Source organism: Hirundo rustica, chromosome 8 (assembly GCF_015227805.2).
Source record: "Hirundo rustica isolate bHirRus1 chromosome 8, bHirRus1.pri.v3, whole genome shotgun sequence".
NCBI classification, from domain to species: Eukaryota; Metazoa; Chordata; class Aves; order Passeriformes; family Hirundinidae; genus Hirundo; species Hirundo rustica.
Genome location: NC_053457.1, coordinates 22,568,417 through 22,587,027, shown reverse-complemented (window position 1 = coordinate 22,587,027; position 18,611 = coordinate 22,568,417). Strand labels below are relative to the sequence as shown.

The 18,611-nt window shown below is 60.0% G+C and overlaps 1 protein-coding gene across 4 annotated transcripts in view; it reads right to left on the bottom strand.

Moving 5' to 3' along the window:
• Positions 1 to 17,649, bottom strand: part of KCNIP2 (potassium voltage-gated channel interacting protein 2) — a 43,192-nt gene extending 25,543 nt beyond the window's left edge. For 2 of the 4 annotated variants that reach the window (XM_058421546.1, XM_040071386.2), the window contains exon 1: positions 17,519 to 17,649. In XM_058421546.1, coding sequence (XP_058277529.1) covers positions 17,519 to 17,591 — 73 coding nt within the window. In that variant the 5' untranslated portion in view covers positions 17,592 to 17,649. The remainder of the gene's footprint in view (positions 1 to 17,518) is intronic. The other 2 variants (XM_040071388.2, XM_058421550.1) reach the window with 2 other exon arrangements.
• Between the last annotated feature and the right edge of the window lie 962 nt (positions 17,650 to 18,611).

Here is an 18,611-nt window from a genome sequence, read left to right as displayed (position 1 = left end):
TGAAAGCTCAGAGATTTGGGCAGCCAGTGGTGCCCAGTCCACTCCTGCCACCTTCAGGGGACAGGTCTGGGGTTTAGGACCCTCGTCCATGTCTCAAGTATCCAGGAGCTCTGCTCCTGGCTCAGCCCCACCACACAAACACATCGGGACAGTTTCTTGCAGCGATCATGTCCCGTGAGCTGTGTGATACAAGGCCAGATCCTCCAAATGCACAAAGTCACCAACGCTACGGGGACCGGCCAGCAAAAATCAGACCAAGGCAGCTGCAGCATCCCAAAGGCCTGCGGGATACAGGACAGGCGACAGAACAGCCACAGGAGGGTGCCAGAGCCCACAGTACGTGACAGCAAACAAAGTTTGCAGATCCATCCCAAACCCTACCCTCCAGCTCCTTAGCAACCAGTTTCCATCTGACAGGGAAAATTGCTCCATCCCAGCCTGTCCCGGGCAGGTGAGACGTGCAAGCGCCATCCCGTTCACCCTGGCCGTGATGGTCATGCAGGACAGGGGATCTCCTGTCTCTTCCAGATCAGCAGATGTTGGCCACTCTGGTCACTGACCCTGCTCCTCCCTGGAGAGCCGAGCAGGAGTTCAGCACAAAATAAAAGCAAGCCGCAAGGCAGGGCTGTTGATCCCACCCTTACACAACTTTTCTTGCTAGAGACCCCATCTGGGTGACATCCACCCACGAGTGCCACGGCAGGGTGCATCCTGCCAGCCTCCTGCCCCACAGCCCAGCCCCTGGTTCCCCGGCCCCTGCCCCAGAAGAGCTCCACTCCCCACGGTGCTTCTCTGGGGGCAAAGGGCATCGTCTCACAAAAAGATACTCAGAGTCAGCCTGTGTCCCCAGAGCATCTGCTGGCCCTGCGAAGGGGACAACGCTGCTGCTGGAGCTGCAGCAATGGGACGGAGGAAGACTATGGCCCCAGGCTCTCTCTCCAGCTCCAGAACATGCTCCCCCCCTGTAGTTTGACCCTGGCAAAGAGAGATACTGCCCGCACCTCCTAATGCCGAGTCTGCACGGGGACCAGCCTAGCTTAGGGGATAAAGGGCAAATTCAGGGAGGCTGAGGACCAACCCTGTCCTGCACTTCCCTGCCCCGTCCCGTGCCTGCCTGCTGGCTGTGCCGGGACACTCCAGCCTGGAAGCACGGGAGGCGGGACAGGCAGAGTACAGGCCATGCGACACACCTGCAATGTCACGGGTGGGGACGCGGGCTGCCCACGCCCGCTGCCCCACGCTGGGCGCGGTGCCGCCGCCTGACGCTGAGAGGAGCCCCGGTACAGCGCAGCAGAGCGGCGGGAGGTGAGCCGGGGACACGGCTCCTTCAGACGGCTGTGGCAGCTGATGGCACACGGGGGACAGCGGAGGACACGTGTTGTTGCGTCTGAGCGTGGCCCTGCACGCGTGTGAGAGGGTGCACGAGAACCGTAAAGGCCGTGCGGCCACCGCGGTCTGCCGGCAGCCCCTGGGAGGCTGAAGAGACAGGGACAACACCGCCGAGGAGGGGGACACCACACATCTGCCCACGCCAGAGCCACTGCTCCCTTTCCCACCCGGGTCCTCTCCTCCCGAGATGGCTTCCTGGCAGATACATCCTTCCTAAGCCACCGACTACGGGGCCGGTACCTGCCGAGGGAGTGCAGGGAGCTGCCGGGGGAATTCACGCTGGTTCCTGGCCATGAAATACTCATTTGCACAGCCGCCAAGAGAAGGAAGGAAATAAAAGATAAACAAAAGGGGATGGGGGGAGAAGACATAATGCTCGTGGCTCAGCATGGCACCGACAAGCCCATGGTTGAATCGAGGTCTTTACACCAGTCATCACACCAGTATGTGGGTCCTGGTGTCCAGGCAAAGCCTGATTCACTGTTGTGGACATCGTGGGCACATAAACACCGCTAGAAAATGCAGCCAGGAAAGAGCAGTCCCTGCAGGCACATCCAGCATGGGTAGGGATGCCCTGTGGCGTGCACATCACCAAGGGGCACCGTGCTGGGTTGTTGGTCAGAGACCGTTCCTGCCTGTGCCAGCGCTGGATGGTGCCTGGGCTTCAAAGTATTGCAGCCTGGGCTACACCCATCAGGGACAACACCAGAGAAGGGCCCCAGCCCAGGGCCACCTTGGCCAGGGCATCTGTGGGCTCTCTGGAGTCATCCTGTGGCTGGCAGAAAGCAGATGCCAACATTTCTCTCAGGGAGGAAGGGCTGTCAGGAGGGGAGGCACATTTCCAGTAATAAGGAATGGCAATCAGGGCGGGAAGGAGGAGAATTTCCATTACCAAGGAAGGATAATCAGAGCGGAAAGGATGCAGGACATCCTCGACCCTGTGCCAAGCCTCAGCCTTGGTCCACAACAGCTGAGCAAATGCTCTGTTCTCTCTCTAAAAAATTCAATCTCACCCTTTTTTGGGATGGAGGGCATACACATCCTAGCAATGCCAGACACACAGCTGCTTGGCAGGGACAGAGCAGGTCCTGGCTGGAGGGAGAGCTCAGCAAGACTCACCCCAGAGCCAGGACACGATGAGGGAGGAGGAGGTGGACATCCCAGCAGCAGGGATCGCTTCAGGAGCCATGAGCTTCTGGTTCCAGATACACCACACCCGGGTGTGTGGCTCCGCGGGATCTCAACCCCTCTGCCCCCAGCAGAGGAAGGCTCAGCGCAGCCAGCCCTGCGTGCTGCTGCTCTGCTCCTGCCTCCTCCCAGCCCGGGGAAACCGCAGCCTCCGGCTCGGGGGGAAGTGCTGAAAACGTGACGGCAGAGAAAATAAATAAGGCAGCTAATGAGGTAATTTACATAGCTATTAGCAGTCAGGATTTGCAGCGGGTCTGACATGGGATGCGCTGTCACAGCGAAGTGCAGCCCGGGGGCTCTGCCGCGCTTGCAGAGGGAAACGCACGACACAGCCGCGCTGCACGGGCACACCGCAGGCACCCACCGCAGGCAGCCGCCGCCGGGGAGGCCGGGAGAGCAGGAGCAAAGGCAGCGAGGAGGTGGAGGAAGGCTCGGAGCAGGGCACACAGCCCGGGAGGAGCTGTGTGCTCTAACCGTGAGCCCCTCCTGCCTCTGGCCGCACACCCCGCGGCTTGGCCCGGGGGTGTACAAGCGCACAGCTCCTGCCTTGCCGAGACTCAGAGAGCATCCATGGAAGGACGAACTTGTGAAGACCAAGGAAAAGCTGCCAGCAGCCCGGGCTGCCTGGCAGGGCAGCCCTGCATTGTCACAGCCAGCTGGCTCCATGTGCTTTCCCAAACAGAGCTGGCCACAGCTCTCTGCATCCTTTACATCTGCTTGCTCCCTTGTAAACCTGACCTAAAACACATCTCAGGACAAGGACAAATCCTTTCCTACCCCAAACTATGCTGCCAGCAAACCCACCTCACTCTGACTCCCAGCAGAAGGTCCAGTTTTGGGGATGTAGGACAGTGCATGAAGCAAAACACCATCAACAGCTCTGCATCATAACTGCAGCCATCCTTAGCTGCTGGGGTCAGGAATCATTGAACCACAGCAGGCAGGAGGGCACTGGTCATCCTGGTACGTTCAGGAATGCAGGGGCAGGCTGTGACACCGCCGGAACCCAACCTGCCGTGCCCAGTAAATTGGCCGTGTGATGGAGAGGAACGCAGGGCCACCCTCCCCGGGGCTGCCAGGGCACGTCTGGCTTTGATCACAGACGTGCCACGACGGCTCAGCTCCTTCTCAGCTGGTGGATCTCGCTAACAAATGCGTGTGACACGATCTGTCTGCTCGGGAAGGAGCTGCCAGGGAGAGAGCCCAGCCCGACGCCGTGCGCTGGGCCTGCAGCACCCACCTGCCAGCAGCTGGCAGGCGGCAGGTGACGGGGCAGCAGCACGGCTCTGTGACACCACAGCAGGGACGAGCACGTGCCAAAGCACCCCTGCAGTGCAGGGAAAGGATGGGGCACCCCCACCATCATGGCAGAGACAAGCAGAAAGACCCAACGGATGGGTGGCTGGACAGACGAGCAGACACAATCTCCACTACCAACTTGGGCCAAGATGAAAGTCAGAGCCCCACAGGGTCCACCCTAGTCTGTCCATCACCCCCAGAACGCCCATGATGGCCCCCAGACATCCAGATTACATTGAGACACTGAATGCTCACAAGGTGATTTTTTTTTTTTTTTTTTTGTCGATTCTGCTAAATATTTTAAGTATTTACATAGAAACGCTCTCTGTGCTCTGCGGCATGTCAGCCCCCTTGGCATCGCACAGGCGGCCACAGACACACCCCCGCCTGCCAGGCTATGAATAATTCATTGACCCCAAGAACAGGATAGAAACGGGTAGGAGAGGACAGAGCTGGGGGAATGGCTTCATCAACCCCCACCCCGGCTCCTGGGGCGCGCCCCGAGCGTCTCCATGTCCTGAAACAGGAGGGCAGAGAACTGCACCAACAGCTGCAGGGAAACAGAAGCACAGAGTGGGATAAAAGCCAGGAGCTGAACCCAGCCCTGGTTATTGGGCTGACACATCGGGACAGCAGCAAGTAGAACCACAACCTGCCTGGACCTTCTAGGGGCATTTCAGAGCTTGTTGTGTCTGAAGAGCACAGCAGTGCTGGGGGCACCCAGGATGTACCAGGCAGTGAGGCAGCACGGCCCTCAGGAGCTCCAAAGAGCATGGCCTTCACAAGTGTGCACTTTGCTGTGTGGGGGTGCACGGCTCACACTGGGGCACAACACAGACACAGCATCTCCTTATCCCAAACCAGCATCTTTCTGCCCCTCACATGCCCACCTTGCTCCTTGCCCATGGCACCTCATGAAAATCAGCAGGGATTTCCATCCCCAGCCCTGTTCCAGAGCCCACTCCAATCATCACCAGGGTCTCCTGAATTGAGAAGCTGGGAAAAAATCTCAGCCTGGTCACTAGCGGTGCCGGTCCTGCTCCCAAGCCTGCTCCAGGAGAGGACATAGTCCTCAGCGTCTCTCCAGCCTTGCCACCCCACACCAAGCCACAGCCATGGTGACAGATTAATGAGCTCCATACAATCACACACAGGCTGGGCTCCAGTAAATGGGAGGTGGCACCAGGCTCATTTCCTTGCAATCAGCCACCAGCAGATCTGTCTCAGCAGGGTGACAGGAGGAAGCACAGTGGGGACAGGCTGGGACACCTCCTCGGCTCCCATGTGCTCTGGCAGCTCAGGGCTGCAGGGAGAGGGACACCCTCTGTCACCCAGGCGGATGCTGCTGCGCCGAGTGACACGGGCTGTTAGCGCCACTGCTTATCCAGGGGCTCCTGCACACGCTGCCTGCACGGCTGGGAGAGGGAGATAAGACACCCGGAGGGGAAACATGCCTCAAATGGCAGGAATCTCCCCCAAAATGGACTTGGCTTGAAGGCACCGAGTGTTTGCTGCTATTAATAACTCCAGAGCTGTGATGAGGCGCGTGCCCTCGGCTCAGGGAGACGCAGCAACAAGGCAGGGAGAGAAAAGTGCTGCTGGAGAAGGGGCTGAGGTCCTGAGCCATGGCTCCTCACTGAGCCCATGGCCTGAAGCCCCTGGATAGGTGTCTGTGTGGATGTTGGGGGGCTCAGGGCAGGGCAGACACACCAGGTTAGTGCTGCCCATCCAAAAGCCCACGGCCCACTGCGCCCTTCTCCAGCCTCAAGCCAAGGCACTGCGCATCCCCGTGGCCGGGCTAATGGCCCCCGTGCCAGCGCTGTACCTCTCTCCACTTGTACCCTGAGTGACGGCTCAGCCTGCCACCCTGCTGTGCTCTCTGCCCCGTGGGGCAGCAGGGCCGCCCACTCAGCATCTCCAGGGCACCCTGGAGCTGACTGCCAGCCCAGGGGGGCCCCTGGAGGCCGCCTTTTTAAACTGACATTTTGGGGACAGGAAAGCTATTTTCAGTTGCTTCAGAGACGGTGTTTCCATCGCAGTTTGTCTGCCTCCACCGGAGGGAGGGGTGCTCTCCCTGGGGGTGCCATGGCCAGCATGTGTGTTGGGCTGTGGTGCCCAGCACCAGCTCTGCACCCCTGGGTTATCCTCATCCCTCCTCTGCCTGCCCAGTGCCCAGACCCACTGTGCTTGGGAGCACATGGGAAGATACCCCTGGGTTCCCACTTGGGCAGGAGGGTCAGGAGCATCCCATCTGGGAGAGGGAGGCAGAGCCTTGGGGCCTTGCTCCTGCCTTCTCGGCATCAGCAAGTTTTCTTCTACACACCTTAATGAGACGATCCCAAAAACTAGCACACAGACCTGAACAGCACCCCCTCCCTGGAGCCCGCAGGCACTCTTGATAGGAATAAATGTGCCTGGCAATTATGGAGGGGGAGTACAGCCTCCCAGTGCAAGACCTGCTGAGAGATTCAGAAATAAATATGTTAATAATCAAATATCCATCCTGTGTCTGAGCTCACGGGAGGACTTTCAAGTCTAATTAGTGGAAGATTTGTACCATTGCTGCCAGGGCTCGAGGGACAATTTGCCGTGGTTCCCATGAAGTGAGAGGTTCTGCTATAATTAGCCAGCAGCATCCCGTCTGCAAGGATTACCTCCAAACCTCCCCCGCATCCGGGGCTGGGGGCAGGCGAGACCCAGGTAAGCCAAGATGAGAGATAGCCCCGGGCTTTGATCTCTGCAAATCGAGTCTGGAGCTGCAAATCCAGGGCAGGCAGGAGGATGGGCAGCACACCAGGAGAGCTACCCTGAGCCTGCAGGTCATCCCGTGCTTCCACATCTGCACACACCTCCTACATCATCACGGAACTCATCTCCCCACAACATCCTGCCACGAAGACCCAGAGTGCCCCGAAAACTGCTCCATCACCAGACTGATTGTTTGCACACAGGACCCCAAGAGCCAGGGCAGTTCACAGTGGGTGGCATCCGTTTCCCAGTCTACCCCAGTCAGATGTGGTACATCTCATCCCTGATCCATAACGGCCGAAGGAGCAGTGCCCAGGAGAGCACTCCTGCTGCCCCAGCCCACGTGTTTTTAAACGGGGTGTGATGGTTTCAGGTGCAAAACCAGCACACAGGGCCACATCCTGTTCCCAAGGATGTCATAACAGGCTCCATTTCCACTGCTACAACAGCTTGTGGGGTGGCTGTGGTGGGGAGAAAGGAGCACCCAGAGCAGAAAGACACAGGGGCAGCACCTGGGGGTGCACTGCTGACAGTGCCTGAGTGGGACCGGCCTCCAGGGGAAGGTGAAAGGCAGAGAGACAGCAGAGGGATGAGGGAAGGGATGGACACTGAGCAGAGGGAGCCACTGAGGACCAACAGCACAACCGAGGATGCTGTGCTGAGCAGGGAGTGGGACCCTGTGTCTGGTCTCACGGGGGGGAGAGCCTGGGAGATCTTCTGCCAGAGATCACTGACCTGGCAGCAGCTGCCAGGGACGCTCATTAGCACCAGCTAATTGTGGGCAGAGGTGGCTGGCCTGGCAGCAGGCACCCTGCCCACGTGCTCTTCCTAGCCTGGTAGTGGGCAAGGCTCCAAACCGAGGGCAGGGTCACAGACAGGGTGTCAGTGGTCACATCCAGGGAGCTTCCTCAGGTTGAAACTCTTGTGCCAGAGATCCTGAGCCCATGAAGGACAAAGTCAACACCTCACCCCCCCCAGGGGCATGCAGGTACCCCATATTCAGCCACGCTGCCCAGGCCAGGGTGCAGCCATCCCCATCCAGTTCCTCTGCCAGCCCCAGGAGACCTCCTCAGTGCCACTGGGTTGTCCATCCTAGCAAACAAGGGGCTACCAGCCCCTCACTTCCCCACAGTTATTTAATTAAGCAGTGATAAAAGAGAAGATGTATTATCCAGAGAGTGACAGCAGGTTGTAATTACAGCAGGACAGGCTGAGAAAACAACCAGTGCTGAGGGAGGCACAGGATGGTGCAGGGCTGGGGGGACACATCCCTTGGGACTCACGTCCCCGTTCCAGCACTGTGGTCCAAGGTAGAGGTGGGATTTTAGAGTGAGGGATGGAGAAAAGGCTCCTTTGTCTCCACGGGTGTGGTCCCAGAAGAGCTTCTCCCTCCAGCTTACACTGCACTGGGGTGGGCCCGATCCCAGCCCCTCCGGGGGATGCTGGCAGATCATCACTCCCAAGGAACAGCAGGTTTCCAGTGAGTCACTTGGAAATATTAAACACCATCTCCTTGTGCGAGGGGCTTGCAGACAGGTGGAACACGGGGCACGGCCACACTGCAAACACGCCGCCGACAGCCCTGTCCCCAGCCAGCCACCAGCAGCTCTCCCTGAGGAGGGGATAGCTCCACGCCCGTGTTCCCTGCCGGAGGCTACCCTGGGTGCCATCACAGTGGCAGCTGGGACATATCGGCAGGACGGCGCTTCCTGCCCGTCCTGCACCACCAGACCCTCTGCTGCCCCCAGCCACGTCCCTTCCCTTGGTTAAATCCTCCTGCCCGCAGCCCAATCCTCTTATGCTCTCCCTCTCCCATTACAGCATCTTTAAATTAATGCCTGGCCAAGCGTGGGGTAGAAGGAAATGAACCCTGGGGAGGGGGAGCAGACTCCACACAGCCTCTTATCACCTAAAGCACTGTTCCTTGCCCTGCTCCCACTCGATATGCAGGGGACACACTGTATCTACCACAATCACAGCGAGCATCACTCCAGCACCGGCTCCTCGCACCCACCTTTGCTGGTGGGGTGGCGAGTCCCCGCTCCGGGCAGCCCTCTGCTTGGGAGGCTGCAAGGTCCCTGGGAGATGCCGCCAGCTGCGCTTGGGTTTACACCAAAACCGGCCAGCTGGGAGCTCACTGGGAGCAGCTCCAGAGCTGCCTGCACCCTCGCTGGGACACTTCAGGGTCCCCAGCTCTGGAGCAAGCAGTCAGGAGGGGTTTGGCTGCTGGTGGGAAGCACTTGTGACACCCACGACCTGTGGAGCTCAGAGGAGCTGGGGTGCGTGGGAGGCAGGGACATGGCCAGAACAAAGGGTGCCACAACACACACCCCGATCAACACGGGGGACACTTCTTGCCTGTGTCACTGCGAGGGGGTTGGAACACGTCCCTTTCAGAGGATCTGTGCGAGGGGGAGCAGACACCAAGGCCGTGACATCCAGGTCCATCCCCTCGGGCTGCAAAACCGCCTCAGGGATCTGGCCCCATCGCTGCCGGCGTGGTGCGGCCGTGGGACCAGCAGGACCCCATCAAGCCGCCCTCTCCCAAGGCAGTGGTGGCCAGGGCCAGGAATCGCTTGCCAGAGCGGCGCTCCCGCTGATCCTCTCCGTTACGCAACAAATTATTCCACTCGCATTAATGACTTTGCGGCAAAGGGGGAGATGACATGAATGATTCCTGGTGCCTGGGAGTGACTCACTTCGCACGATGGAGGGGAAGCAAGCAGGGAGGGCAGGCTCCAGGGGAAATTTGTTTGGGTCAGCGTGAGCAGCAGAGGGCTGGGGATGGGCTCGGAAAATCAGCTGCTAGGAGCAGAGTGAGGGGGAAAGAAAGAGGTACTTAGGGGCAGATCCCACCACTCAGGAGAGGGCTGAGAAGTCTCCAAGAGATGCTGGGATTAGTCATAACCTCAGCATATTATAGCATCTGTTACTGTGCTGCCCAAGCCCCGCACCCCTTTCCCACCCGTGCCGTGACCCCAGAACCCAGCACCAGCAGCTGTCCCTCTCTGCTCCAGGGTCAGACGAGACCTCAAGTGAGTGCAACCAGGGCCGCCCAAATCCAGCATGCCCCCAGCAGGATGGGCAGCTGCCCTTGAGGCAGCAGTGTGGGGGACAAAAGGGACCTGTCACATGGGCTGCAGTACAGAGCCTGGCATCTGACCCAGTCCCTTCTCCCTCACCTCCAGAGACTTCACTAAATCACACCATTAAAAACTAATGCGTATTCCCTCCTGGAATAAATCAGGAGCTGTCAAGGGCCAGTGCTGCCACCACCTCCTGGGGACACCAGAGGCACGTGGAGACACACTGGGGACTTCAAGAACCCACTGCCAAGTAGCCCCACGGGGGCCCGTGCAGTGACAGAGGGCCAGGTGGATTATTGCCTTTAAACCCATTCAGGGGCTCTCTGTAAGCAAAGCAATTTTTAAAAATTCAATCTAGGAAGAAGCGATTAACCAAAGGGGCCAGGAGCAATGGCTCGCCCGTCTAATCTCGTTAGCGAGCAGGCCGGTTCTCATTTCACCCCACCACAGCTGCAGCAACCGCTGAAAGCAGACGGATGGCTCCTTCCTGGATCCTGACCTGGCTCCCGATGGCTGTGAGAGTTTCCTGGTGCCTCCTTGCATCCCATACCTTCCCCATCTGGGTCAAGGAAACCCTTCTTCCCTGTAACTCTCATCCTGGCCAGACCATCAGCATTGACACACCATCCCTAAAAATCACTTTTTGATGTCCAAATGCGTGGTTGATAATGGGAAGAGGACAGGTAAGGGGTTTACCCTGCTCTGCTGCTGGGGTCAGTGCCTGAAGCCAGCAGCAGGGTCCCCGTTCCTGCCCCACAGAGGCCCAGGGACAGGCTCACGCCAGTCTCTCAAGGTAGCATCTTGCCAGAAGCCTGCCTCTGCTCCAGACTGTCAAGCCCCCTCCCTGGCAGGAACGTCACTGCCATGGGATGTGTCTCACGGGGACAACAGGACAGACCAGGGTGTCCAGTTCCATCCAGGTCTCAAGGCTCTGCAGGGCAGAGCTCAGGCAGCAGATTTGTGCCACCACCACACCTGCTGGGTTAGTCACTCCATCATTGTCCCTGACCTGCTCCCTGGAGAGGGGCCGCAGGTGAAGCTGTCCTTCTCCACTGCCAGCCCCTTGGGGCTCTGAGTATTCCCTGCTTACCTACAGGCACTGCTGCTGCTGCAGCGTGCTCCCTGATGGAGATCTCTGTGAGCAGCCAGACCCCACACCTCCCTCCCACCCAGGACAAAGCCATCTGCCCGTCCCAGGCACAGCCCGGGGCTAAGTGGAGCGTGGACTCGGTTTGTCTGCACTCAGGGCTGCGCAGTGCCCCCGCTCGCACAGGGCACAACCCCTAAAACACTCGCAGCAGCTGAGGCTGGCGCAGGAATTGGATGATCACACAAGATCAGAGGGGCTCTCCTGCTTGTATGTCCCGCAGACCTCAGGCTCTCGAGGACCCCCATGTCCCCAGGTGGAGTGAGAAGGAGCAGCACGGATGGGGCATTGACCTTCCTGCCCAGAGTCCCCAGCAGCAATGCTAACACCAGCCTGGGGCTGGGAAAGGTGCCAGCTCCCTAAACAGAAGGGATCTCCAACCCAACAGGTTCTAAAGCGGAGGGCTTCCCACCAAAATGGGGCTGGAGTCATCTGGAACCGGGTGGAGCTAAGCCTTTGGGCTGGAGAGGCACACAAGCACAGACACACAAGTACATGTCAAAGGCAGTGGGTGCCCTCCCTGCCCAGGAGTGTCCATAGGGGACTTGCCCTGTCCAGACCACAGGGGACACATCCAAGGATGCCCAGGCTGAGGGGCAGTGAAGCCGGCAGCCCTCCACATCCCCCATCCCAGTCAAACCCTGTTGAAAGCAGCGATATCCTGCCCCCAGCTCCCCTCCTGCGGGGCTCTGTCTCCAAACAAGTTAATTACTCTCACTGCTCCCCAGGGGCTGCACCACCCGTTTTCATTTGAAGAGGAAGACAAATTTACTTAAAAAGCCAGGCGCAGCCAGAACCACAGCAGCTCGGGGACAGGAGGAGCGCAGTAAGAGCCCCCCACCCAGCACAGCCCAGCTGCCGCAGAACCTTTGCCAAGCCCCCGAAGGGGGATATCGCTGGGAGCAGGGTCACTCATCCCCTGTATCCTGCCACTCACCCCATGGCACGGCATGCACCCAGCCCCAGCTGCCAGCAGAGCACTCTGGCATGGACGCTGGGTTGAACATGACCCCTGCACCCATCCACAGACCCTGCCCCATGGAAAGGGACTCCTCTGCCCCTTGGCTCCCACGGAAGCCGCTTGCAACAACCCCAGCAGTTCACTTGCTCAGCGATAACCACCCTCAGCGTTCTACCGCATTAGTGAAGGGTTGTGAGTGCCCACCTCAATCCAGAACCCCACATCATGGCATCAGATCACCCAGCTCAGCCCCCTGGCGAGGGACGACAGGGAGATTTGTTTCACTGAAGGCTCATTTATCTGCCACATGATTAGAGAGCAGGGCTGGGATCCATCCCGGCGGCAGGAGAGCGATTTGCCAGCAGATGGATTTATCATCTCCCAAGCACAGCAATTTGGCTTAAACAAAATCAAACCACTTCCCCTAATGAAAACATCACTAATGAGGAGTGAGGCGGAGGCAGCTCCGTGAACCGAGTCTCTCCTGTCCTTCAGGGCTGGCGTGACCCACTGATGTCCGGGATGTCAGTGCGTGAGGCTCAGGTCCAGCTGGGACATACGGACCCAATACAGCGGGAAGAAACCAGAGTTTGTTCCAGGCACCAAACCTCCTCATGTCCTGGCTCCCAAAGCTCTGAGGGCAACTGGTTCCAGCACAACGCACAGTTTGAGAACAGCACCACTGAGTCGAGAGACCTTTTCCAGCTGTAATATGGCCAACAGTGAGGAAAAACCCTATTCCCAGATGCAGAGATGGTGTAAGAGCCTGTGCATGGCCAGCCCTGTGCAGCAGGAGCTGTATCCCTTGGCCAAAGTTTCGACAATCCATGAATTATGCATTAGCTTCTGTAGAGATCAGCCGTTTAACCTGCCCAACCAAATCCACGAACTTCCTGTCAATTAATCCTGTGCCACCGATTCCCCATGGACTCCAACCTGCCTCTGCTCGCAGGAATGCAGCAGCGGCTGCCAAAACCTCAGCTCCAGCCTTTCCACCTGCAAAATCCAAGCTGCCTGTGAGCAGTGGTACCGGCAGCATCACTCACATGCTCCTTGCCCCATGGGTGGGTAGGAGCAGCATCCCTTCCATCAGGGACCCTCAGGATGGGGCAGTGCCTGGACACCCCATGAGAGAGAAGTCATCAGCACCACAGGACCGCAGACAAGCCAGGACAGCAAAACGGGAAGAGGAAGAGGGTGCAGATGCCAGGAGGGAGACAGCAGACAGAGATGAGGCAAAGTGAGGCAACAGTCCCATCACCCCGGGAAGGTGCAGCAGCCATCGAGGGCAAGGCGCTTTGGCGCAGAGATGACCCATGGGAGCCCCCAGCCCTGGCACATCACAGGGGGAGACCCTTCCCTACAGTACCCCACCCTGACAGGAGCTCCTGGGAGCTCAGGGACCTGGCTCGAGGGCCAGTGTGGCTTCCAGCCCAGCCTCACTGCCAAGCCGCAGAAGTGGCAAGCAGAGGGAGGTTGCGTGGGGCAGCAGCAGGAGGGGAGGCAGGTTAGCGAGGGAGCAGGGGGATGGCCCACACACAGTTCCCACGGTCAGACACCCAGGGGAAGGACACTGGTGGGTGTCACCCCTCCTGGGGGCCGCTGCTAGGAGGAGGGGACAACCCATGCCTGACAGTGACCAGAGGGATGCAGGGAGCTGGCCCTGCCAGACCCATGAGGACAGGGCTGTGCACCCAGGGCTGTTCTCGAGCTAGCAGCCGGGCAAGAGAAGGACCTTTATTCTGGATGTGGGCAAGATGGTCTTGGGCACGGTCTCCACTCCACTTCCCCTGCTTGGGATCCATCCAGCACACAGGCAGCACACACAACCTGCCATGCACACTTGCAGCCGGGCTCCTGGCTACCCCCTGCCCGCTCATGCTCTTGCTCCCACCCAATGACCCTGTCACTCCATCCTCCAGCTGCAGATCCCAGCGCTTCCCCCTACACACACTAATATTTGGGACAGGCTAGCACTGATACCTCCTCCACACTCCGGGAAATAAATTATCCCCCGTGCAGATGGAAGTCCTACGCTATGGCAGGCTGGTGATGTTCCCCCCACCTGGCTGATCACGGGCTGTGAGCAGACACGATGAAGCTGCCGGATTTACCGGCAGCACAAGGCGGCCCTGGCACAGCCCTGGATGTGCCCACCACCTGGGACCCTCCTGCGGCGTTGCCAGGACACAGCTCCTCAGCTTTACCCCATGGCAGGGACTGGAACCCTGCTCCCGTTGTCCTCCCACCGACCCACCTGGCCTGTTGTCCCTCTGGTGTGTCTGTGGGGGACAGCTTAGCCCCCCCTCTCCATTCTTACTGCCATGGGGAGAATTCCCTCTGAAATGCCCTCCCTCGAGGTAGGGAGGAGAGCACAGCCGGATGCTGCGCTGCAGCTACGCTGCTGCCTGAGGCTTTCATCTCACGGGGTGGGCTGCTAAAAGTGCTAGGAGTTGGGGAGTCCCCATCCATCAGCTGTGCCTCTGGAGGCAGGAGGATCCCAAAGCTCTGCAGATGATCTCTATAGCAATTGCTCAACCCTGCAAATGCTGCGGCTGCCTTCGGGGTGGAGCAAAGCGGTTGCTCGAGTCCCCAGATCATGACAACTGGAGGAAAAAAGCACGGGTGAAAAAGCAAGGGTGAGAAGTGAGCCTCCTAACCCTTTCTGGAGGGCCAAACAGCCCTGGAGATGAATTCCTCATTTTTCCAAAAGGCATTTAGGGGCTTTGCCCCACCCCAGACAGCGTAGATATCGACCCCGTGCTGGCACACGCTGTCCCGCTCACGGGGCACAGCACGGCTGGGAGGGGGGTGTTCAATGGGGTAAGACAAGTCCCAGGCCACCCACCCTTGCTCCAGATCTGGAGCTAAGGCAGCCCTGATGCCCACACATCGCTGTGGAGCATCAGGAGGGAGGGAAACCCTCCTCCAAGCTCACTCACCTCTCGCACTGCCAGCATTCAGGGTCAGGGATGCGGTACCTGCGCTTCTCGGGACAAAGTGGCTCTGGATTCCCATTTCTTCTGCATGGAGAGCCATGGCCAGAGCGGTTCTGAGACACCAGCTCTGGGCTCTGCTTGCACACTAATCACTCATGCCATTAGAGGCTGGAGGAATAATGTAATTTATGGATGGCTTTTATTTCTCGCTAGCGTCATCTAAATATCCCAGAAATGGACCAGTTTAATTTCCTAGTGCTGTAACCTGAACATTCCTCTCTTTAACAGCCAGGTGGGTGCCCAGGTGCAGACTCAGCGGCCAGGCAGCCATGGCTGCTCCCTGTCCTTGCCCCAGTGCCTCCACAGCAGGGTCAGCAGGGGCACGGCGATCCCGGCTCTCCCCCGGCGCAGGGAGCGCTGCTGCTCTCCCCGTGCTCACACGGGCAGTTCTCATTCCCTCGGGCCTCTCACACACACGTCCACGTGCCCACATAGCCAGGGCAGCCGGGCATCGCTGGAGACGCCGCGGGGAGCGGGACTGGCACCGCACCCTCCTTTTCAACAGCTTTTTAAATTTAAGGGTGAGTGGACGTTGTGGAGCGTTTCTACCCTGAGCATGGCTGGGGGTCCTGCTCCCTGTTTGGCCCCTCTCCTTCTGGAAGTGGGTGTTGCTAACCCTTCTCTGGGCTCGCATAGGTGGGAACCACATCACTCTCACCCCTGATTTTGGGCAGTGATGAGGAGGCAGCAGGACTGACTGCTGTCCCTGCACACACCAGCAATCGCTGAAGCTGCTGTGGGGCTGTCGCCTCACCTGACACCATCTCTCTGTAAACAGCCCTTTCATGGCAGATGTCCTCTAAACTCTGACACATCCTGATGGATGGGGGTCTCCAAAGCTGCAGGAACACCCCAAACTGCTCATGCCTGACCCCAAGCAGAGCTGAGCTAGCAAACAGCAGGTGCCAGCAGCAATGCTCCTGTCTGCAGAGACTAATCCCACTGTCGGCACTGCCGGCCTCACCCCAGGGCTTTGCCACAGCCCTACAGAGGTCCTGACTCCCCACCACATCTCCAGGTATCAGGAGAGCCAAGGCCAGGTTAGAAGGCATGGGGTTGAGCTAGTAAACCCTCCCTAGAGTTAAGGTTCCATCCCCTCTCCTGCCTTCATCACTTCCAATATTTCTGGCAGAAAGACAACCTTCCCTTCACGGGGTGGGGCTGGGTCAGCTTCAGTGCATTCAGCCAGCACAGGGGGAATCAGTGCCCCTGGGAGCAGCTCCCTCTACTCCGTGGTGCTACTGCAGGCTCTGCCCTGGCAGGTCACTGACTTGACAGTGATGGGAAGTGAGTGACATGCCCTACAGGGCCTGTATCCCACTCTGGGAAACGGGGCAGATATTTCCAGCCTTATTCCCCAAAGACTTCCCCAAGGCCCCATTCCTGCAGGCAGGGACTTGTGTGGTGGCACAGCTCTCCTCCACCCAGGTTCTTGCTGCACAGCTGGCTCAGAGGTGAGCCCAGGCACAAAAGGTCTCAGTCTTAGAGAGACTGGAATTTATTTTTAACTTTGATTTGATTTAAATCCATATGGACATTTTAAAGTTACCGGAGAAACCAAAAGTTATGTGTGGGTTCCAAGTTCCTACACAGCTCAAAAATATCTTCCCTAGAGCACGTTTGGGTAGAGAGTAAGCAGCATTTCCCGTGTGCGGGGCTGTTCAGGAAAGCAGAGCAGAGGTCCTGCTCTGCCACCACCACCTATTTGAAATTCCAGAGCAAATCCTGAAATCGAGCCCAGACTTCAGCAGGAAAAGCATCACCGGGACTCAGGGAAGCCGCCTGTGCACACAGAGCAGCGCCTGCGGCACAAGGACACCGAACCCCACTGGCTAAGGGAAGGTTCAGCTCCATCGTGGGTCCCAGGAGGAAAGTGGGAACTGCTGCCCCTGTTCACAGCTACTGCGACAGAGGCCCTGAAAGGGGACAGGATTTGGCCCGATCCGAGGAGAGCACGTGGGGAAGGAGGGGTGCTGCCAGCTCCAGCCCAGCTGCTTCCCTATCGGACAGTGGAAGATGAGGTGTGATGGATGGACAGATGCTGCGGGATGCGGGATGCTCGGCAATTCCCTGATGGGGCAGAGGATGAAGGGGGATGCAACAGGGTCACAAACGGGTCATCTTAATCCTCTCTGACCCACAGCTATCCCATCCAGGGGCAGGACGTCTCAAGGGATGCTCTAGGGGCCACCGGGTGATGGGTGAAGATACCAGGCACCGTGGTGCTGCTGGGGTTTTCCGAGCAGAGTGAGCCGGTCTTCCCTGGGGAACCTGCGGCCGGGATGCTGCTGTGCCACCCCAGGGTGCAGCGGGTGCCCAAGGGACGGCAGAGAGCCCGGCGCCAGACCCCGGTGTCCCGAGAGGCTTGGGCGTAACAGTGAGGGAGTGTGAACTCGGGGGGCGGCCAAAAGCCACCCAAGCATTCCTCCCCACCCCGTCCGGGGCCTTTTCCTCGCCTGGGGACAATCTCCGCACTCTGGGACCAGCCCTATCGCCCCCGGAGCCCCCTCCCCCCGGGGGTCGGGACCGTCCCCCTGCTCCAGCGCCGGGGTCGCGGCCGTTCCCCCTGTCCCCGAGCGAGGCGTGCGGCGAAGCGGAGCGGGCAGGGAGCGGGGCTCGGCGGGGCTGGAAGCGGGTGCCCGGGACCGCCCGGCGCCGCGGTCCGAGCGGCTGCTGCACCTTCCCCGGCGGCGGCACTCACCCGTCAGCTGGTCGTAGGAGCCGTCCAGGTCGCGGGAGTCGGACAGGCTCTCCTTCCTGCCCTTGCTCCGCATCTTCCCGCCCCGCCGAGCGGCGGGGGGAACGGCGACGGGGCGCACGGGCTGCGCCGGCGGGCACGGGCTGCCCGCGGCCGCCGCCTCCCCCCGCCCCGCCGCCCGCGCCGCTCAGCGCGGCAGCGCCAAGGGGCCGGCGGCGCCGGGAGCTCGGCACGGCTCGGCACGGCTCGGCACGGCAGCGGGAGCGCGCAGCCGCCCCGGTCCCCGCCGCCGCCGGGGCTGGGCACGGCCGCCCCCTCCCTCTCGTCCTTCCCCGCCTCTTCCCGGGAACCGCCGCCGCGGGGAAACTGAGGCACGGGCCAAGAGGGGGAGGGCGGGGCGGAGAGCGGGGGCGCTCCCGGGAGGAGGCAGGGAGAGAGCTGCTCCGGACCGCACCGAGGTGCGGTCTCCGGCGGCTCGGGAGAGACCCGGGCGTCAGGCACCGCGCACGGACGGAGAAGGGAACGGGGACAGAGAAGGCGTGGGGCAGGAGGGGCGCAGACCCCCACAGCGAGGGTCCCCCGAGCCCTGCGCGGCGGTGCCCGTGCCGCCCATGCTGCGCCGTGGGACCCCCAGGAAGGGGAACCCCAGCCCTGGCCGTTCCCGCGGGGCTGTTACATCTCCGCCCGCGGGGAGAACCTGGATGAGAAATCGGTCCGAGACGGAGGGGATGGGCAGGGGTCAGGAGATGCAGGAGAGGTGCGGGAGGGCGGCCAGGTCCCCCTGCCTGCAGCCAAGCACAGCAGCGGGTCCCACTGCCGTCCCCACGCCGAGCACGGCTTTCCGAGCCTTCAGCAGGATTTTACCCCCACCTCCTGCAGCCCCAGCCAAAGGGTGAAGCGGCAGGGGAGGCTTCCAGAGGCACGGCGCTGCCAAGAGAGGAGCTCACAGCCCACCGGTACATCTGGCGCTGGGAACTTGATGTCCCGCTGCTGCCCCTGGTTATTTGTTGCCATCTGTGCACGATGCCATCCCCGGGGGACGCCGACTGCGCTGGAGAGTCCCCTCTGTGGACAAAGCCAGGGGCTTTTGTCACGC